This window comes from Malus domestica, chromosome 12, assembly GCF_042453785.1.
Source record: "Malus domestica chromosome 12, GDT2T_hap1".
NCBI lineage: Eukaryota > Viridiplantae > Streptophyta > Magnoliopsida > Rosales > Rosaceae > Malus > Malus domestica.
In genome coordinates, this window is record NC_091672.1 from 9,480,546 (window position 1) to 9,504,696 (window position 24,151).

At 38.3% G+C, this 24,151-nt stretch overlaps 2 protein-coding genes across 2 annotated transcripts; one reads left to right on the top strand and one right to left on the bottom strand.

Annotated features, from left to right (window-relative positions):
* Positions 1-11,175: 11,175 nt before the first annotated feature.
* Positions 11,176-16,976, top strand: LOC114820174 (putative calcium-transporting ATPase 11, plasma membrane-type). Its single transcript, XM_029090609.2, has 4 exons — positions 11,176-11,460; positions 15,398-15,569; positions 15,666-15,964; positions 16,226-16,976. The coding sequence occupies exons 1-4, from the start codon at positions 11,260-11,262 to the stop codon at positions 16,529-16,531; spliced, it is 978 nt and encodes a 325-aa protein (XP_028946442.1). The 5' UTR covers positions 11,176-11,259; the 3' UTR covers positions 16,532-16,976.
* Positions 16,977-17,140: 164 nt separating this feature from the next.
* LOC103423268 (UDP-URONIC ACID TRANSPORTER 1) lies at positions 17,141-21,015 on the bottom strand. The gene is made up of 4 exons (XM_008361336.4): positions 20,397-21,015; positions 19,596-19,699; positions 18,183-18,411; positions 17,141-17,540 (listed from the first exon to the last, which is right to left on the bottom strand). Exons 1-4 carry the CDS (start codon positions 20,838-20,840, stop codon positions 17,394-17,396), a joined length of 924 nt encoding a protein of 307 aa, XP_008359558.2. The 5' UTR covers positions 20,841-21,015; the 3' UTR covers positions 17,141-17,393.
* Positions 21,016-24,151: the final 3,136 nt, after the last annotated feature.

The following is a 24,151-nucleotide window of genomic DNA, read 5'->3' on the forward strand; positions in this document are numbered from 1 at the left end:
ATGATATCGAGAGAAATGCCTGGCATGTCCTCTTATGACCAGGCGAAGACCTTAGTGTTCTCTTGCAAAAAAAGAGATCAATGCCAACCAAATGTGTAGTGACAAGGTGGTACTAATCTTCACCATGTGATTCAGATAATTTTTTGAGATAGAGACATTTTCCAACTTTTCAGTGGGTTGTGCTTGCTGGGTAAAAGAGTCATATCGAGGATCGTCGAGTTGATGGTTGCCATCGTGAAGATCCAAGGTGGCTTCGTCCAGGCTAGTTTTTATGACTTGGTCATGTACAGAAAGGGTTTCTTTGGGCACATGCAGGTGTTGTTGCTTGACCGAAGTGTTGTAACATGACTGTGCACTAAGTTGATCTCCTTTGATATAACCATTGCCATAAAGGGTTGGAAATTTCATCAACAACATATGTGTGGATACCATGGCCTTAAGATCATTGATGCATGTGCGTCCAAAGATAACATTGTATGTTGTGTAAGGGCATGTACCAATGGTGAAAGGTAAGTGTATACTCCCTAAAAGTTGCACGACATCATCGGAGAAGCTTATCAGAGGAGAAATCGAGCAATCAAGCAAGTGTTCAGCTACATTAAGTGCCCTGAAAGCTTCAGTAAACATGATATTAACCTAAGCCCCCGTGTCTACCAGGATTCGTCGTACTTCAAAGTTGGTTATGTAAGCTTTCACGATCAGTGGGTCGTTGTGAGGGTAGATGATACCTTTTTCTTCCTCAGGGTAGAAACATATTGGATCCTAGTTAGGCTTTTAATACTTGCCTCCCCTGATGTCTTCCACTTGAAACACTTGGTGACCATGCTTTAAAGCTCGTTCGTTGTTTTTCATGGCTCTGTTGGAAGATTCAGATATGGGTGTGCCGCCGCCGCTTATGTAATATATCACATTCACTTGGCGTTGGTTACAATTATCCCTTGAAGGGTGAAAGAGGAATTGATCAATTTTTTCTTCATGTGCCAAAGCTTCAATATGATCACAAAGGGTGATACATTTCTCGCTGTCATGGTCGTTATGCTAGTGGTAGCAGCAAAATATGCCCGTGTTCTTCGTGGGCTTGTAACCCGACTGCCTCAGCATTAGCTTCGGTATCAAGTGTGATATGCTAGGGTAAATGGCCACGCATGTGGCGTTCAAAGGTGTGTATGTGTCATACCTCGGGGTAGGGCCTGTGCTGACAAGTGCTTGGCCCACTGTGTTGACTGTCTGAAGGCGGGCATTATCGTGGTGATACCCTTGGTTATCGCACTAGTGTCCCTTACTCATTTTACTAAAATGAGACTAGTGAGGATGGGAATCTTTCCTTTTGCCTTGAGATTGATATGTCTGTTGACTTGGTGAAGTATTAAGTAAGGCAGGGGGAGGCACCGCTGCAGTTTGGAAGGTTAAGGTCTTCTCATTTGGGTGGGTCTGGCTTCCGCTCCCCACTTGCTGATAGGGGATGGTTGTTGGGGGTTTCTCTTGGTATGTCCTTGCCTCTGTGGAGGCATGGTTATAAGCATGCGCCATCAACTCAGAGTAAGTCTTCCAAGTGTTAGCATTGATTATGTACTTAAAGAAACAGTCACGTAGGCCTGCTGTGAAGACTTTGGGGCAGTCTTGTCGTCTGCCTTGGCACAACGAGAATACTCATAGCTGAAGCGGCTAGCATACATACGTAATGACTCGTCTGACTTCTAGCAAATAGTGTACAAGTCATCCGCAGAGTGCAAACGATTGGTCTGGAAAATGTGTTAAGAAACAAACAGTTTCCTCAATTCCTCAAATGAGTCTACCATCTCAGGTGGAAGACGGCAATACCAGTTTAAAGCTCTGCCAAAGAGGGTGGAGGGGAAGAGAAGACATCGCTCTTCGTCGATGTGCATCCAATATGCCATGGTGGACTTGAAAAGGTTAAAGTGTTTAATCGGGTCCTCCTTTCCAGTATAGAGTTGCAAGCCAAGCTTCTGCTTTATCTTTTCTTGAAGGGGGTGTCGAGGATCTTCCTTGTAAGAGGGCCAGGCCTAGGTTGGTTCTAATCAGGTATCTTAGCTTGTCGTTCAGCCTTCAACTTGTTTACTTCTTTAAGGAGCTGTAGGACAAAAGGGTCATGAGTTAAGTCATGTACCATTGAAGCTTTCTTTCATAAATCTCAATCTCTTATTGGAAGTAGGAAGGTTTGATCAAGAGCATGTGATTTTTCCTTGGACTCGCCGTACTGACTTCCAAGGTATGTTTGTCAGAACATCTCTGAGTCCCCTATACCTTCGTGTTTCTCTAGGACTTGTTGCCCCTTCCTTAAATTGGTAGCCGGTCTGGGACATGGGAAGGGACCGAGTCTTTCAAAGACCCTTGGGTCATTGATCTTGAGCTTACATGGATGAGATTGTCTCGACGTTGCTTTTGGAAATCTCGACAGTCGTGAAAGACGGCTTTCGATCTTTCCACTCCTTCTGTAAGGAAGTGTCTTCCTCCACTCCTCATGCTTCGGGTCGAAGCAGCTGCGTTGAGAGAAGTCTCATGGTTATCAATGTTTTGATGATTAACTCGCTCCTCATCAGGGATACCCATGTCAAAGGAAAATGACCCTCTATGTTGGGAGGCATCGAGATGATGATTGATGTCCACAGGGGTAACGAGCTCGCGTGTTTGAGTACGCCTAGTTTCATGGAGTGTCTCAAAGAGCTTTTCATACTGCTCCTGGAGGACCTCATTCTTCATTGCTATCTTGTTGTTCTGAGCTTCTAGCTTATCGACTTTAGCTTGAAAAGCAACCTTTTTTCCTTCTTTCTTTAGTTGCTTCGCACTAGGTACAAGAGGGGTGTCATTTTGTGTGATGTGGCTTCCTTTGCTCCCTATGTTGGAGATGGATGCTTAGTCAAAAGAGAGTGTACGAATGGTGGAAACCAGCTTGACAAAGCTAAAGAGAGTGGGAATAAGTGTCGTTCCCACAGACAGCGCCAAATGTTGATGCACAAAATCAGTGGGGACTTTTGTGCAACGGAAAATGTTAAGTTTGTGACCTTCGCTAGATTGCTCCGGTCACTAGTGTGGATAAGTATGCAAATGGATAGAGACAGGGAATCAAACACAAGATGTACATGGTTCACCCAGATTGGCTATGTCCACGGAGTAGAAGAGTTCTCATTAATTGTGAAGGGTTTACACAAGTACATAGGTTCAAGCTCTCCTTTAGTGAGTACTAGTGAATGATTTAGTACAAATGACATTAGGGATTATTGTGGGAGAATGATCTCCTTTTATAGAAGAGAGTTTATAGCTTTGTTCTGACATTGACATGATTCGTGTTGTGATTGGCCTTTGATATTGACACATGTTGCGCTGTGATTGGCCTCCTGGTTGGAAGGAAACTCTTTTGGGTCCTTGACGGTATAACGTTGACCAATGTTTGGTAGTTTCGGGATTGGTCAAGTATGGTACAAACAAAGTTGATATTACTTTAGTCATGAAGGTTTGTTCACTGTAGATGTAGCATTATGATGACTTGTTGACTTGTTGTGTTACTGTCATAAATTGTTGAATTTGGTTGTTATCAGGGTATAAATTGTTTAATTTGTTTTTGTCCAATGCTTGTATTGTTATGTGTACATGAGATGGAAACTCAGGGGGTTCAACTAGCAACAAAAGAGGAAGAATCGTAAGGGAAAGGTTAACAACCTTTCACAAGCAAGCCATGTGCTAGGTGTTATGCATAAAAAGTGTAATGATGGACAACTTGCTGGTTTTAGGGCATCATGCTTTAGACATTTATAGAGTGTCGATTGACTTGCCTTTAGTGGCCAATTGGTGCATGAATTGTCGCTCTGTATAATGGCTAATCAAAAGGTAAAAGATTTAGAGGAACTTAAGTATTTAATAGGTTGCGAAGTAACGCGGTTCACGAAGAATGACTCTTACCTCATTACAGGGCTTCGTTGTGATAAACCCTATGATATAGAGGTTAAGCCTTCCAACATTAGGCTTTTGACTAAGTATTTTCCTAAGAAATTTGGTTTTTTTGGAGGAGCCAGGTTAAGGATAAAGCAAATTCCATCCCGAACAAAGGTAGCAAAAAAGTATTGGTAACTTATACAGAGCTTGAAAGGGCTTTTCAAGAATGTGAAAATGAGGACAATGCATTAAAGATGGAGTTGCTATACTTTGTTAAGGGTGTCCTAATAAAGGAGAAGAGTAATATGGGTGTGAACCTAGAGTACTTTGAGCTCATATACGATATGGATAAGTTCAACAGTTATTCATGGGGTGTGATTTCATTTGAACTACTACATGACAACCTCTTTTTTGTGTTTTCTAGGAGAGGGAAAGGAATAATGGATGGTGATGTAGGATATGAGGATGAGGAAGAGGAATGAGGCAGGGGAAGTAAGAGGCGACATAGATCCTGATGGAGCTACAAAGGGTTTAGTTATGCTTTTTCAGGTACTATTTGTTTGTTTGATTGAGAGTAATAATGCTTAAATTATTATGTTGAGTACTAATTCAGTTTACGTGCAGCTATGGCATATGAAATAATTCCCCAATTGGTGAAGCTATTACGGTATTGCAAGATGACTGATCCGGTAGCCATCCCAAGAATTCTTCAGTGGTCGACATCAAAAAACCAACCCATCCATAAGCAACTACAAATGCACATAATTGAGAGTCAAGAGGTATGCCTTTATTTGAAAATTTATGAACTTGATGAATGATGTGAAAATCTATAAATGTTGATGAATGTTTGTGAAAATTGTATGTGTGACAAATGTAATTCTGACAAGTTGCATTAAATGGCAGTATGTGGGATTCAGGAGATTGTGCCCACTGAATCAGATAGGAACAGAGACTACTAGACATGGGGCGATGATGCCAATGTAGTGATGCCTGAGGCGATGATGCCAATGTAGTGATGCCTGACACTTTCGCTCCCAACATAAATGATATGGGCGGGTTGAAAGTACAATTAAGGGAGTTGAAGGTAGCTTTTGCACGTTTGGTGTAGGAGAAGGATGTTTCAAATATGAAGGTCTTGAGAAGGTGGAAGAGTTGACCGAGGAGAGGAACATAAAGATGTGGAAAAAGGAGAGGAACACAAATATGTGGAAAATGAAGATGAAGAGGATAAAGAAAAAGAAGATGGAAATGAAGAAAAATATGAAGAGGGAGAAGAAGACAAAGAGGGTTGATGAAGGCAAAATGGGAAAGGTCGAAGGATCAAGCGGGAAAGAGGTTATGAGAGGTGTGGAGGATGAAGGTTTGAACCAGTTTCTATGTACTATTGAGTGAGATAATCTTGACGTTGTATGCGAAGAGATGGTTAGACTGATTGGATAACTTGTACCGACCTAGTATGAAAAAAGATGAAAGTTTCGATAATGAGGTTGTTATTTACACCTGAGGGTGGGCATGTGGGAATGAAGAGGAAGGGCCGGTACATGAGGGGGAAGTCAAAGACTATAGGAACGAAACGGGGGGAAGAAGAAGACGAAAGTCCTTCTCCATACGACGTTGATCTTTGACGTCACAAAGTGTAAAAAATTGTAAGAAGGTGAGTCGAAGGACACCGTTCTACAAATGAGATACATATTTAAATCAATGGACAAAAACTGCGTGGTTAAGGCGATTAAATATTTCTATCAATTCAAGAAGGTGAAGGAGAATCAGAAAAAGTAAGCGATAATTGACGTTTGGATTTTATGCATTGAAAATTATATTGATTAAACTACTACAATGATGAGCCTTAATGTTTTATTGTCCGGTTGCCCAGTTGGAGAATATGGTGATTGGAGACATCGATTTTTGGAGGCGGTTCCTTGACAAGGCAGAGTGGCTATCAACCAATGTAAGTGACTATACTCTATTTGGTTTGGAGTTATATAAATGTGCTAGGATTGCATTGGTGTCATAGTTTAATTACAATTTGTGTATTGCAACACATTCATTTGCAGCTGTATCTTCTGAAGAAGCATGTAGAGAAGGCTCGAAGGGTAGGGAAAACAACGTTGACCACGAACAGAATCGACTAGTTTATGATAATTTCTACTAATATTGTAAAGTTTGAAAATTATGATGTTGAAGGTGTTTTAGAATGTTTTAAGTGTTGTACATTTTTTTTAATTTTCTAATTATAGACAATCATACTGTGAGCGCTTTCATAATGCGATGACAGCTAAAAGAACAACTAGAGGCCACAAAGGCGATGTATCCAAAGAATTCTTATCGTGCTGTTAAAGACAATGCATGGGGTGGAGAGAGCCGTTTTCTACATCATGGTTGGTCGATGTGGAAAGGGTCTACAAATCTTGATCACCATTGGGTTGTTGTTGAGGTGAATCTTGCAGCTGGAAGAATAATGGTGTACGACTTATAGACGTCTAAAACCCACACACATAAAGCGACTGCCAAATTGGCTTCCATCATTAACGTGTTTCCCAATGTCATCCGAACCCTGTCCAAGGAGGTGAAGAATGGACTTTGGCCCATCATTATGAGTCCAAAGTCCCCACAGCAAGGCAACGGGTGAGTTAAAATTTTGTTAAATTGTTAGTGAGTTTCAATTGAATTGTCTGTGAATTGGTTTTGAAACTTGTTGAATTATTGTATGCCACATGAGAGATTGCAGTATTTTCACTTTAAATGTGATTGAGTTCTTGTCCTATGGCCTTCCTTTGGATAGAATTACGCCCGCCAATGTCCCCGAATACCAACTGAGGATAACAATCGACATGTTGCATGACCTTCACAATGTTTTTACATACACTATGCCGCAGTTTCTTTCTGCACATGCTACTTCCTCGGATATATATACATTATGCACAAGTAATGTTTTTACATTTTTAGCAACGTATTGGATTGTTCAAGAGCCAATGAGGTTGTTCCTATATGTTTTCGAAGCATTTATTGAAGCAAAGGTATCATTATCTCCGATTGTAATGTTCTTTGATGAACCGGAGTTGGATAGTAGACATAAAGAGAAAGGTTGAACATTCCATTTTATTTGGATGTTCTGAGATTTCATGGGATAATAGTGCTATAAAGGCTACATTAAGGAACATAATTTTGATGGTGAAACATTTTTTTTGGGGGGGGGGGGTAGCAAGTTTCTCAGTCTGCATGGATTCAGAACTTGAAAATATTTTGTTTCATGAATATCTCTTTCTCTATTTGATTATAGCCGTTTCATAATAGTTATAGGATGACTTATGGCTGTTGACAAGTTTTTAGTTTCTAGATACTTGGATGCTGGTTATTCTTTTCCTTGTGTAGAAGTTCTCTGTTTTGTTGTTTTTCTTTTTCTAATATCTCTAGCATTTCTCCTTCAAATTTCAATGACTAGGGATTTTATTAGCTATAGGTAATATTATTGCAAGCTATAATAGCATCCATGTTCTAACCTTCACTTGTACACTAATATTGCTTCTGTATTATTCAACAACTTTTACAAGATACATGCCCTGCATTTGCACAAGTGTTCAATATTTATACCAAACTGCAAGCTAAGGCAGTTACCTGCAAGCTAAGGCAATTACAAAGATATTTCCCACATCTTATCTCTAACCAATAGATTATTATTAAAACTAACAAACAACAACTACTAACAGATAGGGTGCTTAGCACTAACACTTAATCAATTACTCAAATACTAGCAACATCCTATCATTACCCCACCCTAAATAATGAACCTTGTCCTCAAGGTTGGAATGCAGGAAACTTGTTTACAAACTCTGCATAGTTTTCCCATGTCGCATCCTCCTTAGGCTAATGCTTCAATTGCACCAAAACCTCGGTTGTAGATGAACTGCCATGACCTATTAACCTCTTCCTTAATATTGCCAATGGATAGTCCTCCAAGAGTTCATCCTCTATAGCTACAGGTAATGGAATTGCATGAATGATATCAGAGCCCAATTGTTTCTTCAAGCAAGAAACATGAAAAACTGGGTGACGTTTTGATGTGGCAGGTAATTCAATTTTACTTTACCAATCTTCTACAACACTTTAAATGGACCATAAAACCGTGGCTGAAGCTTATGAAAATGATGTTTAGCAAAGGATTGGTGTTGATAAGGTACCAATCGCAAAAAAACCATATCTTTAACCTTAAAAGATCTCTCTACTCGATGTTTATTCGCTTGCTGTTTCATCCTTACTTGAGCCGAGACAAGATTAGTCTTGAGTTAGGACAAAATTCTTCCCCTTTTCTCTGAACACCTATTAACCAAATCAATCTTAGTTGCTCCAAATTCATAAGTAGGCACAGCGGGATGTGGCTGCCCATACACGACTTCATACGGTGTAAGTTTGGATGAAGTATGAAAAGTAGTATTGTAATGCCATTTCGCCCACAGAAGCCATTGAACCCACTTCTTTGGTTGATGACTGCAAAAACATCTCAAGTATGTTTCCAAACCTCTATTAGTAATCTGTTTGACCATTGGTTTGAGGATGGTAACCTGAACTGAGACACAATTTAAAGCCTTGCAATGCAAAAAAATGCCTTACAAAAAGAGCTCAAAAAAACAGGATCGCCATCACTTACTATTGTGGAGGGCATACCATGGAGTTTGAATATATTGTCAACAAATATCTGTGCTATTGAATGGGCAGTGTATGGATGGAATATTGGTAGGAACTGAGAATACTTGGAAAGGTGATCAACTACCACAAAAATAATGGTTTTACCTTTGCAAGGGGGAAAACTAACAATAAAATCTGTTGCTATATTTGTCCATACAGTAGATGGGGTGGGAAGTGGATTAAGTAGGTCAGGGGAAGCCAAAGTTTCGGTCTTGTTTGGTTAACAAACTGAGCAAGCTGCCACCCACTGCATAACATCAGATTTCATACCCTGCCAATAGAAAGATATGGAAGTTCGCTCATATGTTTTAAGAAAACCAAAATAACCTGCCACTAGAGTACATTGATGCTCATAGAAAATCTTGTCCCGCCAACAATTAGATGGACTTAAAACAATCCTCCCTTTATACTTATGAAAGCCATTATCAAAATGGTACCGAGCTGTGGACGTGGAAGCACCATCAGAAGGTAACTCCCTAATTTTTGCTTTTAATTTAAGGATCTTGTTCATTATGCCTCCTTATATCATCCAACCAACCCATGTAAGGATAAGAGATGGTCGACAATTCCACAGCCGAATGCATCCGAAAGAGAGCATCATCAGCAACATTATAACAACCTTATTTATATTGTATCTCATAATCAAAACTGAGAAGTTTAGAAATCCACTTCTGTTGAAAAAGGGTGTGAGCTCTATGTTGTAAAAAGAACTTCAGACTATGGTGATCAGTTTTAATTATAAAATGCCTCCCTTGAATATATGACTGCCACTTCTTGATTGCATGTACTATAGCCAACATTTCCCATTCATATGTGGACATTGCTTGAGCTCATGGGCCTAAAGCTTTGCTTGTAAAAGCAATTGGCTTTCCTCCTTGGTGTGAAACAACACTAATTCCATTATTGGAAGCATCAATTTCAATAATAAAGGCTTTGGAAAAATTTCGTAAAGCAAGAACTTTAGGAGATACCATGATATCTTTGAGAGCTTAGAAGGCCCTACTAGCTTTATCAGTCCACTTGAATGCATCCTTTTTTGTTAGCACAGTAAGTGGTCCACAAGTCTTTTTGTAATTTGGAATGAATTTTCGATAATATCCAGTGAGGCCAAGAAAACCCCTGAGAGCCTTAACCGAATGAGGAAGAAGCCAATCTTGGATAGATTTAAGCTTATTTGGATCTGCAGCCACCTTTTGCCGAGACACCACATGGCCCAAATATTCGATTTGTGATTTGCCAAAGTCACACTTTGTTTTCTTGACAAACAATTGATGGTCTTAGAAAACTTTGAAAACCAGAAACAAATGGTGAATGTGGGATTCCCAAGAGCCACTGTACACTACAATATCATCAAAGAAAACCAAATCTTCTCAAGTAAGGTCGGAAAATCTAATTCTTCAAACTTTGGAAAGTAGTCGGGGCATTAGTAAGCCTAAATGGCATTACTAAAAATTCATAGTGACCATCATGGATGCGAAATGCTGTCTTCTCAATGTCACTAGGATAGACCCTAATCTAATGATAACCTGCCCGCAAATCCAACTTCGAAAAAAATTGAGCACCAAACAACTCATCCAACAATTCATCAATTAAGGGTATTGGATACTTATCCTTGATTGTTATCAAATTTAGAGCTCTATAATCCATGCACATCCGCTAACTATTATCCTTCTTCTTAACTAGCATAACTGGTGAAGAAAATGGGCTATTACTAGCTCGAATAAAACCCGAATCCAATAATTCTTGAACACACTTTTAGATTTCAGATTTTTGTAAAGGACCATACCTATAAGGCCTGGCACTTGGAGGCTTGCTGCCTTCCAAAAGAGGGATTCGATGGTCATGGGATTTGAAATGAGGTAGTGCGGTTGGTGTCTGAAAAACCGAAGCAAATTAAGACAATAAGTTATCTAACTCCAATTTATGACGAACCGTGAGATCCCCAACCGTAGTAATCTGAGTCTCGGGTTCAATGAAGAAAATAAGTACACCAAAGGGACCCTGAGAAAGCAATTTCTCCACTTGACAGGTTGAAATGGACATTGGTGAACGAGGTGGAGAACTAGAAAGACAATAGTGTTTTTTGCCCAAAGTAAACTCCATTTTGAGTTTGTCAAAGTCCCAAAGAATAGGACTTAGAGTTCTTAACCACTGAGCTCCCAAAACCACATCACAAACCACCCAATTGTAGAACATAGAAATAAAAAATATACTTATATTGTTGAATCTGCAACTTAATCTGAGAACAACAACCCTTACTGGAAATAGTGCCCCCATTTGCGATCATCACCTCAAAAGAATTGTTAGAGCCACCCTTCCACCCTAATTGTTTGGCAATAGACAAATTAATGAAGTTATGTGAGCTAGGGTTGGGCAAATAGGCCTAGGACCCGCGGGGTGGGCCGGGTTCATTCAGTTCGGGACGGGTACAAATTTTGTAAACTCAAAATGGAGCAGGGCGGGGCGAGTCCATGTAATTGGTGGGGAGGGCCGGTTTCAGATTTCTGAAGAAAAAAAGGCCCCAGGCCCGAACCGTTGGTACTATCCATTATATGGAGATTAAATCTCCACCATTGATTTAAAACAAATCTTACTCTCGGTTCCTCTCCCCACTATCGATATTTCCTAAGTCAGTGGACTCTCAAATCCCCAACTCAAGCATCAATCGTCGTGACTCTGGCAAAGATGATCAAGAAGGATGAGGACAACACCGCCTTCCTTGACGGCCTCACGGAGAAGAAGATCGATGTCTTCGCCGACTGGGAGAAAAATTTCGAAGCTTACCCAGTTATCGAGGTCTTCCATTGGTGGCTCCAACCACATCGCCATGCGCGCTTCTATGGCCTCCACCTCAGCTCGGCTCGTATAGCAGTCGTCGGCAATGTCGTAAGTCTCTCTCTCTCTCTCTCTCTCTCCCTCTCTCTATCCCTCCATCTGTGAATTCCGAAACCGTCGTAGGTTGATTGAATTAAATTTCGTATTTATATTCTCTAAATTTTCAATTTGTTTGTTTTGGGTTTGCGAAGCATAATCAGTGGAATTTAGGGTTTCTGATTTAGGAATTTTACAGGTTTCTGATTTAGTTTTGATTCTATGTAATCTGTAATGGCAAGTGTGTGGAGGTCTTAGATCCGTGAGGAAGACGACGTATTTGGTTCTATTTGTGCGTCAGGGTCTACGAGAAATGCTTGAAGACAATGTCTCTGGTTCGATTCGTGAGGAAGACAACGTCTCTGGTTCTCAAAGGGATTCAGATTTATTTTATTTTTTTATGAATTCGAAATTGTATTTGAAGATTTTGTATAGGAGGTGCTTGATGGAAGTGGCGGGGATCTCCAGGGTTGTGAATGTTAGGGTTAGGATTTTTCCCTCCAAAAGGGTCACGAATAAGTTCTAGGTGTTGGATTTGGCAATGGTGGATACTGGGAAGAATCTGGATACTCAAAATTAGGGGAAAAAAAAAGAGTTTGTACCCGTAGGAACCAGCCTATTTTATACGGGCCGGGTTAGGTCTGATTCTTAGTTTTAAAATAATAAAATCTGCCCTGTCCCGGCCTGTTGTATTTTCAAGCGGGTTCGGTCCGGTCCCTTCAATTTTGGGCCCGGCCCGACTGGTGCCCACCCTTAATGTGAGCACCAAATCCAACAACCCAATAACTGGGCAGTTCTTGATTAACTTAGAAACCTTTATAATCTGAATATGTTGATGAGCCAATGTACCAAAAACTGTACAAGCTGTGATTTCGACCTATTGGTCATCACGATCCTCACCATCGATATCTTCAATCCTATTAGCAGAGACATCTAGTAACAATAGTTGTTGAGTAACACAAACATGCCCTCAAACCTATTTCTCTGGACAATAATAACACAACCCTTTTTTTTCCTACGATCTTGAAGTTCTTCAAAGGACATTTTTCTCACATTACTAGCCCTAGATGTGTTAGAAGAAGAATTATTACCAGAGAACAAAGGCACAGATTTTGAGGTTGTAACATTACTAAAAGAAGAAGCAGGATTTCGGGAGAAATTTCAAACCTTGGTATCTGATAGTTTGATGTCCAATTGGAAAGCCAGGGCAATTGCTTCATGTACATCAGATGGGCGAAGCAATTTGACGTCATGACGTAACTCTAGTTTCAGTCCTCCGATGAAACAACTTTGTAGCATAATTGAACCGATCTCTGTAGTCCGATTCGCCAATCAACAAAACTCATAGACATATTCTATGAGAGAACCCAACTACTTCAATTGAACTAGGGCTTCAGTAAAGTCTTTGAATTCAGAAGGCCCAAATTCTTTACAGAAGGCATGAACAAAATCTTTCCATGTTGGGTGATTCTTGATGCAGTTCCTCCATTGAAACCATTGTAAAGCTTCATTGTCCATATGAAAAGAAGCCATTTGTACCTTTTGGGCCTCGTCAACCGAGAAATAATCGAAATAATGCTCTGCCTAACAAACCCATGCCAAGGGATCATCGAGGAAACTCTAGCTTGATCAATGGCAGCCTTGGTTGAAACGACGAATCTTGACGGAAAAAACGTTGACCCATATGATCAATTGGATCCAACAAGGTTTCTTTAGAACTACCCATTGGATTTGAAGAACTTCCATGGTCCACAGGAGCACGATGAGGATGATCAGCACCAAAAAAATGGTTGCGAATCGAGACTCCATTGATGCGATTACAGTGGACAAATTCTGCAATGTCGACCCGATCGTCACGACGGAAGATTGGATTTCCTGAACCTAACCTTCAAGAGCTACTACTCGTGTATCCATGGTTTTGGCATGCGTCGTTGCTCGCGTCATACAAGAAGGGAAACGTGGAGGATTGTTACTGGCTAATACCAATAATAGCACCCCTATTCTAACCTTCACTTGTACACTAATATTGCTTCTGTATTATTCAACAACTTCTTTTACAAGATACATGCCCTGCATTTGCACAAGTGTTCAGTATTTATACCAAACTACAAGCTAAGGCAGTTACAAGATATTTCCCACATCTTATCTCTAACCAACAGATTATTATTGAAACTAGCAAACAACAACTACTAACAGATAGGGTGCTTAGCACTAACACTCAATCAATTACTCAAATACTAGCAGCATCCTATCAAGCTCCTGCCATATTGGATTTATGCTTGATTTTATTCTTTATATAATATGTAATGCTTTATTGTATATTTTGTACTAGCTATGGAAGAAAGCTCACGCCACTGCAAAACATCAACACTCGAGATGATAGTATCCGAATCCAGCGGATCGAACTGTCCTCCATGTTCAAACTTTTCAGGTAAACTTTGGACTTTCTTGTTGTTATTGCATGGTAAGTAGCTCGTACTCCCAAGAACATCATGAAATATTCATCAGTGATGTTGGAATGCTCTTGATTTTTTTTTTTTTTTTTGGATTGTGGTAGATACATGGTGCATGAGTTTTTTTATTTTCAACATTTCATCCATGAAGTTTTTTCATCCCAGTCTGGTACAAGGTACTAAAAACGCTGGGCGACGAAGCAATTTACAATATCCCAAAAACCCTACTTTTATGTGCAACCATATTCTATTCTATATCATATGTGCATTTTATATGTAACCGTCATACATGCAGATAAATAGATCTTTTGAGCTTTCAATTTGGACACCAAGTTATGTATCAACATTAGAATTTTTGTGGATTTTAGATGTTTATAAATATTAAATGCATTAAACTCTGCATTTTAGTTAGATTTTGAAACGAACAGGTATATAATACATAGGAGATACCCCATTGCACTTGCAGTCACATTTCCATGTAAAATAATTTTGCATTGCAATGACAGTTTGGTAATATTTTGTGGCCTGGACACTTGGCTACACACAAATATGAAGATTAACTAACTAAAAGCCGGATGGGTAGTTTTTGTTAAGAGGTCTAACACTAATATGAGGAGGTGAAACATTGTGAGAAAACCCTGGCTTGAGCATTTTCTTATGTTGTCCAAGGGTGACAATTCTTAACAATACTTGAAACCACATGAAATTAACATATTAGGGTTGACTATTACTTGACACGAAACCTATGTGGGACGCGACTTGCCAGCATGAATTATTTTGACATGATATCCGTCTAACTAGTAATGTAGAAAGAAATGATTCATTTTTTTCATCTCTAATACGTAGTGTAGGAATCCTTGTAGAATAATAGGTCATTTCTTATGGATTTGTTAGTAGCATCGGGCAAACCAATTTACTTTTATTTACTAAGGTATTGCTAGGTTTGGTTTACAATTATATTAACCTAATTTGAAGTTCTAGTTCTCAATAGTTGATCTCCATTTGCTGATATCAATTTTTTGTTAAAACTTCTGTCAATGTTTGTATTCGCAGACTTGAGAACAACTTTTTACCCCGTATACGAAAAATTCTCATAAGCTCCTTAAAGGAGTATGTATAGAAAGCTGAGTTGCATTGAGAGTAGCCATATCTGATTTAACAACTGATAATGTGACTTCGTTAACGATTTTATTTAAGAACTATATGAGAAAAATAACTGCATGTAATGTGTGTAGAACTGCAGACACACACATGTAGCTATAAGCTATGTATTTTTGAAGATATGAATTCATATATCTATGTAGGTAATCCAGCCGCCGGTTACTATTATTGTCGGTTGAAGTTTTTTCGCCCTTTAATTATTCCTGTAACTATAGGTCTGTATGACATGGTTATCATTACTGAATACTAAAAGTGCATAAGATTAACTGCCATTTTCTGTCCCATTGCTCGATAATTGAATGTTTTCAATTCCAAATTATTCATGGATATGTGTACAGGTTGCCAAAGAAAATGCTGATGTCATCATATTGGATGACAATTTTAAAACTACAGTAAATGTGGCCAGATGGGGACGTTCAGTGTACATAAACATTCAAAAGTTTGTGCAGTTCCAGTTAACAGTTAACGTTGTCACTCTAATGATCAATTTTGTTTCTGCATGTGTCTCAGGTATGTTGTCCAGCAGATTTTTCTTTTATGAAATGCCGTTATATTTGTTTGGAGCTGAACTAACACGAATAATTACAAATTCCCCTTCTCTTTCAGGATCTGCTCCCCTTACAGCGGTACAACTGCTTTGGGTGAACATGATTATGGACACTCTTGGTGCTTTGGCATTGGCAACAGAGCCTCCAAATGATGGACTTATGAAAAGGCCCCCAGTTGGGAGGGGTACCAGCTTCATCACCAAGGCTATGTGGAGAAATATCATTGATCAGAGTATCTATCAACTGGCTGTCCTTGGAGTTCTCAATTTCTCTGGGGAGAAGCTACTAGGACTTACTGGTTCAGATGCAACTGAGGTTCTCAACACTGTGATATTCAACGCATTTGTGTTTTGCCAGGTACAGATTACTGGTTTAACCAGTACCCTAGTTTTATCCGTGCTGCCGTGCATTTTCCACATGGTTAACTTTAGTATTTACCAGCATATAACTTCTAGTTTTGATGTTGTTATTCCTAATTAAGCAGATGGTTTTGGGCCTGTGGTTGTTATTTCCCCTTGTGTTTGTTTTCCGAGATCGAAAGAATGATGCTGAAAAGCTTGTAGTAGTAATACTCAAGTCCCACGTATGTATGATCTTAGCTTTCTTTTGTTCTAACAGGTGTTCAATCAGATAAACAGTCGTGACATAGAGAAGATAAACATATTCCGTGGAATGTTCGACAGTTGGGTATTTCTAATCGTCATGGTTTGCACAGCGGCCTTCCAGGTTATCATAGTAGAGTTCTTGGGAGCTTTTGCTAGCACTGTGCCACTAAGCTGGCAACTATGGTTACTCAGCATTTTACTTGGAGCAGTTAGCATGCTTGTTGCAGTTGTTCTCAAATTAATACCTGTTGAAAGGATAACTAAGCACCATGACGGATATGAAGCGCTTCCTTCCGGTCCTCCAGAGGGCATAGTTTGAATAGGAGCGTTTCAGACGCCCTTTTTTCCTTCCCAAGGCTAGACAACGTCTACTGACTGAAACTAGTACGCCCTGAGACAGTCAAAAGGCCGTTTTAAGTTGCAGAGTTTTTTGTGTTGTTGGAAGTGACGGTCCTGTGAAAGCTCTGCTCGGTATTTTGTTTTTGTTTTCAAAAAGCTAGAAGGGTTTGGTTCAGTCGGTAGATTTGCTAGCATTTTTCCTTCTACGAATTCCCCACCCACAAAGTAATTTGAAGCACATTGCGACGCTTGAAATCTTCAAAATCGTTGTTTAGAATTTTCGGTTATCTGATTGAACCTTGGTATAGTTGGTTAGAAAGAAATTTACGCTGTTCTTAAACGCATGTGTGTAGGTTTTACGCGACGCTATCTGCGTATCATTTGTATTTCAGTGAAGATTATAAATTGAAATTGTGTTCATATAAGACGATGAATTGTGTTGGAATAGTTTTGTGAATCTTTTCTGTTTGACTGCATTCCTCTTCTTTTGTAACTTGAAATCATCAAAACTCAAATAAACTTACCTTTCAAGCGACAAGAGGTAATAACCAACGCAGTTCGAAGAGTTTTACTTGGAATGAACAGGAGAGATCGGAAATAATTAGGATAGAATCTGGTACAAAAGGAGTTGCTTGTATACATAATAATACACCACCACAATGGATTCTCTTTCTTTCTCTAATACACCATCACAATGAATTCTCTCTCTCTCTCTCTCTCTCTCTCTCTCTCTCTCTCTCTCTGCTAAAACAATATTCGCCAAGAATCTACGTGCACATAATCTCACTAACAAAATACTTAAGCCTACAAAAACAAAGAATTTGGTAAATGTCAAGAATCGCTTATCTGAGCCTCCGTTTTGCTTCTCCATAGGCAACGACTCCCATAACAGTTATCATGTAACCGCCAATGCCGATAGCAGTCACGGGGTTCTTGAATAAAAGAATTGAGATAACAACAGCCACTGTGCCTTTTGCATTGCCTAATACCTGATTGTAACATAATTACCATAAAACAAATTATACGAGTCCAAGAACGAGCCAAAAATAAATAAACATATTGTTCACCTACAAAAAATTGATTCGGCTGCATTCGAAATGTGTTTGTACTGCATTTAAGGCTTACGATTATGTGCAGACAGAGTTGCCATTTGACTGGCCTTTTACACTACGAGCTTACAGTCATAACTAGCTTCAACAGGCAGCGGTTTAATCAATGTTTTGATCTTATTCCCAATAGAGTTGACACTTTACATGTGTACAATCACACTACAAGTTGGATTTTAGGTTTTGATTGCCAGGTTTTGGGGTAGTCAGTGTTTTTCTACAATAAAATTCAATTCTAATTAGCGGATTTTTTGCGAACGTGTGAATTGTGGAGTAGCTTCTAAGATGAATGTTTGCATTCTTTTCGAAAACGAGGAGTCTGGTCATTATCAAGCAATGCTCAAGCTGCTACACTGTCAAGCTGGACAACACATTCAAGAGAAACGAAAAACCAGCCTGATCAATGGTGTGTGTGTGTGTGTGTTGGTTTTTATCAACTAAATTAGAACAATCAACATATTAATTCGAGAAATAATTAGATGAGGCAATATGAATTAGGAAACTCAAGGTGAAAGAAGTCCAAACCTGAAGCGTTAATGCACTTGTATGTTTGGTCACCAAAAAATTTGACAAATTAGCAGAATATGCCATCACTGAATTAATCAAAAGAAGTAACCACATGAATTTATGCTCCCTTCCAAGTGACAGAGTGGCATCTACGACATTGGGCTCCATTATAAGTGCAGCAGGCAACAACACAAGAACAGCAATCGGAGACATGTACAGCAGCAAATTCATTGAGTTCAACTTCTCCCTGTTCAGTGTTAAGACATATAAACAGAACAAGTAGTAAGAAAACACCACAGCAAGAAAATAGTGAATTAATTTGGCTTGAGATAAAGATGGAACGAAACTGAGAAACCTACAAACTGAACGTATATCACAACTATTTGGAAAATTATAGTTTTGATTACAGCGTGTCCGTTGTTTGCCAATCAAATAAAGCAAGGGGAGCATATCTAAATGCATCTCAAAGAAAAAGTTTACAATTAAGAAATAGAATAACTGCCTTCAATATTAAAGAGAATGTATCTAACACGTATGTGCAGGCTCTAGTAACTACTAGTACTATGTAACAAAATTAAATAAGCAATTAGGAATACAACACTTAATGGTCAATATTCAAACACTCATTGTTTTCTTTACCTAAGAAGAAAAATTCACGCTTGAGGTGGTCTAGCCCTCATCCTAATTGTAAAAGAGTTCTAACAGCGTGCGATTAGTTATTTATTTCAGTCTAACCAGAATCTCTTTGGACATATATATTTATGTCCGTCCACAAAGAGATGATTTACATGATTCCTACAAGTCTGAAATCTCTGTAACTACAGCACAGGGTGTAGCATTCACACAAGGAAAGAAGACACGTAAGCCCCCGTATCTTGACAATGGCCTTTTTGAGCTCTCTCTTTCTACTGATGATTGAATTGTCCACAATGGTTTCCAAATGAAATATGAGTTTCAGGACTCTTCGGGGTTCAAGGTAACCAAGAAAATGGCTGTGCATGATGAAACTATAGAAATCTCCATTATCTCATCCCTTGCTTGAATCTTATGTGAAGAGAAAATAGGTAATAATAAAGTATTTTAAGCACAACAGTAGGATTCTATTACATTCTGAGATCAGCCTTCATAAGTTATTACTTATTAGAGTTTAACCAATCCACAGTATTTACTTCCTTCCCTACAACCGGCACAGGTCTGGGTATAAACTAAGAAATAATTGCATTAATAGTTATAATATTATTTTTAGTTGTGAATGTTATTTATAATAAGTTATCATGCCTTGCTTTTTTAAAAGATTTCCTTACTATGAAAAGAGTGAGATTTAATCCCTTCTTAAGGATTCTCAGGTGGTAAAGGTTGTCCAAATATAGAAGGTTAAATATAAAAGAGTTCAGATGACAGATTACACAGTGAAAAGCTTCAAAGTTTTACCCTTCAGAAGAAAGTAGGATACCCTGAAGAACAGACTTAAAGGCCCTTGCAGCAGTTGCACTAATGCACATAACAAACCCAAAGAAGTGAAAACTTGGCTCGCCCTGCCACCAACCGAGAAATTTCCATCATTCCATTAAAATTGGAATCAAAGCACATTGCTGATATAAAAAGTGAAAACACAGAATACAATATAAGCCATAACAGTAAACCGAAAAAACAGGCTATTTAATTCTTAAAATTCATTAGATACATATATCATATGCCAACACAAACTTTAAACACCAGCCTCGCATAATAGCAACAATATCCATGCATGGTTTTGGATATGAATGACCCCTCATTTTGCGAATTGCTTACTTCCGCCACAATAAAGGTAGCATTGTCCATTATCAATTACAACTACAAGTGACAATGTTTTAAGAGAATGGTGCTTCTCCGATATTTGTAATCTTTCTATACCAAATCTCAAGCCGAATGCATTTCCGGTTTCAAGTTTAAACCAGATAGAATATCTAGAACAATGCATCGCTGGTTAATCCCGGTAGCTGAAATTCAGATCTGGATCAGCAAGTATCATATCTTAACTACATTTTCGACCGAAAACTAATTAAACCAGCTAAATCAATAAATCTCATACCAAATTCACAGCAAGATATACCCGGGAAATTAACAGCATTGTACAGAGACCAAATCAAAATAATCCGAAAAACGAGCTTATGCAGAAGCAAATAAAAACCAATGTCAAACAATTAAATAGCGATTAAAACTCATGATCCAATTAACAAAAACAAGCATTACCCCACTGGCAATCACCACCCCAGCAACAACAGGCACAAGAGCAGCATAGGTAACCCAGGCCTCCCTCTTCAAGGTCGCCAAATACGCAAACAGGGCGGTGAAAAACGGCGTCGTTGCACCGACAGCCTGATTGAAAGAAACAGCAAGGTACCTGAGAGAGATATTCCCACCCACGACCGACCCACAAAAGACAACGCTCAAAGTGGCAATCTTGAGGAACTGGGACCGAGATTTGATGGTCTGGAGAGGCACAATCTTGAGGAAGACGATGGAGAGGTAGCTGAGAACTGCGCAGGCGGCCATGTGGCACATTGTGAGGAAGATTGGGAATCGGAAGCCATAGTTGGAGAGTAAAAACTTGTTGAGTAGGAGGACGCCGATGTTTGATGAGTACCAGAGGATTATGAGGGAAGATATGAAAATGGCTTGCTTCTTTGACGACATTGCTCAAATGGGTTGAAGGAGGAGGAGAGATTTTGAGGTGTTTGTTTGGTGGAACAGGTGCTTGGAAGCCTTGGATCGGATTTTTTTTGAGAAGAAGCTCTGCTCTGAGCTTTAATGGAAAGTTATTATTATTTCGGGTTTTTATCGCAAATAATCCTTCACATTGATCAAACACATCATTTTGGTCCCTGACATTGAAAATTAATAGAAATGGTCCCTGACATTGATAAAAACCATCACAAATGGTCCTTCCGTTAAAAACTTTTTGGGCAATTTTCAAAGCTTTGTAACTCAATCGTTTCTTAACCAAATTCGACCCATGATATATCAAAATGAAGATAGGAACGTGTAGAACAAGATTATACCTATTTGGAAGCCCAATGGTTGCCAGAGATGGTCAGAAAATAGCCTCAAATGTGACTGGTCAGCAAAAAAACTAGAAAACTCGCCTGAAATGGGGTAAACTTTAAACATTCATAACTTCTTCAATAATCAACGAAATCGAGTGATTCAAAAACGAAAATCATACTTTTCGACGAGACTAAGAGAATGGTATCTTTTTTTATGGCTAACTCGTCGTATTTTGGCCGGAAAACGACTCGAAATTGGCTAACTCGAAAATGGTTATCCAAGTTCGAGCCATTTTCCGGTTAAACCACGGTAAATTAGCAGTCAATAAAGGTACCATTCTCTTTGTCGCGTTGAGAAGTATGATTTTAATTTTTGAATCACTAAATTTCGTTGAGTATTGAAGAAGTTATGAATGTTTAAAGTTTACCCCATTTCAGACGAGTTTTCCAGTTTTTTCGCGGATCAGTCACATTTGAGGCTATTTTTCGGCCATCTCCGGCAACCATTGGGCTTCCAAATGGTATAATCTTGTTCTACACTTTTCTATCTTCATTTTGATATATCATGGGTCGAATTTGGTTAAGAAACGATTGAGTTACAAAGTTTTGAAAATTGCCCAAAAAGTTTTTAACGGAAGGACCATTTGTGATGGTTTTGATCAATGTCAGGGACCATTTCTATTGATTTTCAATGTCAGGGACCAAAATGATGTGTTTGATCAATGTTAGGGACTATTTGTGATAAAAACCCTTATTATTTCTACATTCTTGGTCTTTGGCTTTTTCTTTGGCTTTTTATATTAATACCCTACAAAATGTTGAATGCACCCCACATTAAAATTTAATATTAATGACTTATTTACTCTATTATGCAATGACAATTTTGACCTTATTAGGTTTAAAAAATAATAAAAAAATTTATAAATACACCCCAAATCACTTTTAACGTATTATTTATGTACTTCAATTATCAAAACCCCTCCCACCCTCCATTGTTGAATAAAACCCTAAACAATGAAACTACAAACATGTTGATTGAAAAAAATTATTTTTGACAAATGGAACGCGAAATCGGTGTTTCGAAAACTTTGAAATCATTATTATTGTTATTGAAAAACGTTCAAATGAACCTAAACATTTTTTCAAATCATTCAATTTGAAATCATTCAGCAAACTAACGTTCAAATGGTTTGAAATCATTCAGCAAAATAAAAAATGAGTGTTATAAGATTTGAGAAATGTGGGGTGTATAAAAAATGTGAGGTGTGTGTAGAAAATGTAAGGTGTGTATTAAGAATGTGGGGTGTGAGGGTATTATGGAGAAGGAAGTATGGTGTATTAAGATAATTTTTAATTGAAAAAATAAATGTGAGGTGTATTAAGTATGTGGGGTTTATTCAACAAGTTGTGGGGTGCTAATATAATAAGCCTTTTCTTTGCTTTCCTTTTTTTCATTTTCTTTTTTCATTTTTGGGTAATTTTAATTTTATATCTTTCTTGCTTTATTATTTTATTAGCCCCTTACACACGCACATGCGCGTTTTTATTAGTCTTTTTATATTAGATTACTAGCATATGGCCACACACAAAATGTGTGTGTGATATTTTTATTTTATTTTTTTAATTTTTTAATTTTTATTAGATATATATTAGAATCACATGTATGTGAGGTTTTAAAAAACACAGCAAATTTTGGTTGTGGAATACTACATTTCTGCCCGTATTTCTTATCCATATTCAGTTTTAATTAGAGGATTAATTTAGTAATTTTATAAAATTTTGATTGAAATGAAAATGAGAGTTCTATTAATATGTAATTTAGATGTTTTGTTTTATTATTATTTATTTAAATAGCTAATTTATATTTTTATTAAAAATTATTCCAAAAAAAAAACATGAAACACAAACACCCACTAACGTTGAATTTTTTTTTTCTTTCCTAAAGTTTTAATTCCATTCAAAATTAAAAAGTGGTGAATTAATTTAACTCTTTTTGGTTCAATTTGTATTTCTAAAATTTTGTAAGGGCACTCTATGGTATTTTGAATGTTTTATTTTTTTTAGGATGCTCAATTTATATATAATAAGATTATTGTTAATTTTTTCGTCTCACTTTTATACTTCTATAAATCGAAGTTTTTCAAGTGCTCATTATGTGACAGCTAGTCCCAAAATAATTATTTTCGACAGCATGAAATTACTTATATACCCTTGGACGTTTTGTGTGGTGGTGTGGTAAGTTAGAGTTTGGACCAATTAGTGCTAAGTCCTATTACATTGGAACCAATTAGGACTTAGATGGTATTTTCTTTGGTTTTGGTTGGTGACCCCGTGGACCACACACACACACTCACTCTCTCTCTCCTGTGTACTCTCTCTCTCCTCCCTCTCAGATTCTCTTCATTATCCGTACAATCGTACGGACGATCTTCAAACCAACCCATTACTTCACAAATCGAGCTTGTAGACACCATCATCATCTTCATCTCATCGTCACAAACCCATCCATACCTTTCTTTGGATGTGAAACCCTTGATTTCACGAGAATCCAAATTCGAGGTACTGTTCATGCACACGTAAACGTGAAGTTTTCAGAAGATTTTAAGCCTCTAGGAAGCTTTAGAACGTCTTCACAAAGCTCGAAGAAGAAAAACGAGGTGTTTTGGACGCCGGGAAGTCGAGTTTAGCGAGTTTGAAATTTGGCCATAACTATCATGCTTTCTCCGGCGAGATCCCGTGATTTTTGGAGCTTGAAATTGGTAAGATTGTGTTCTATTTGTCATAAGCTTCAATTTGGTTCAAGTTGCATGGAATTTGGTTGAGAATTGGACAAGATATGAAGGTTTTTGCATTTTCTAGTTTTCCGGGGACGGCGACGTCTGGCGAGGTTCACCGTAGAAGAAAGAAGAATATTCCGTCAAGTTGACGAAATATTCTTAACGGAAGGTAACGGTGTCAGGT

Bases quoted from the DNA above. Each gene is read 5' to 3' on its own strand.
- LOC103423268 (XM_008361336.4), bottom strand. From the start codon at position 20,840: ATGTCGTCAAAGAAGCAAGCCATTTTCATATCTTCCCTCATAATCCTC. The intron at 19,700-20,396 runs GTAATGCTTGTT...GGTTGGTGGCAG, and splicing joins GGGTGGTGATTGCCAGTGGG to GGCGAGCCAAGTTTTCACTT. The intron at 17,541-18,182 runs GTTTGGACTTCT...TGTTACAATCAG, and splicing joins CAAGTGCATTAACGCTTCAG to GTATTAGGCAATGCAAAAGG.
- LOC114820174 (XM_029090609.2), top strand. From the start codon at position 11,260: ATGATCAAGAAGGATGAGGACAACACCGCCTTCCTTGACGGCCTCACG. The intron at 15,570-15,665 runs GTATGTTGTCCA...CTTCTCTTTCAG, and splicing joins TGTTTCTGCATGTGTCTCAG to GATCTGCTCCCCTTACAGCG. The intron at 15,965-16,225 runs GTACAGATTACT...TTGTTCTAACAG, and splicing joins ACGCATTTGTGTTTTGCCAG to GTGTTCAATCAGATAAACAG.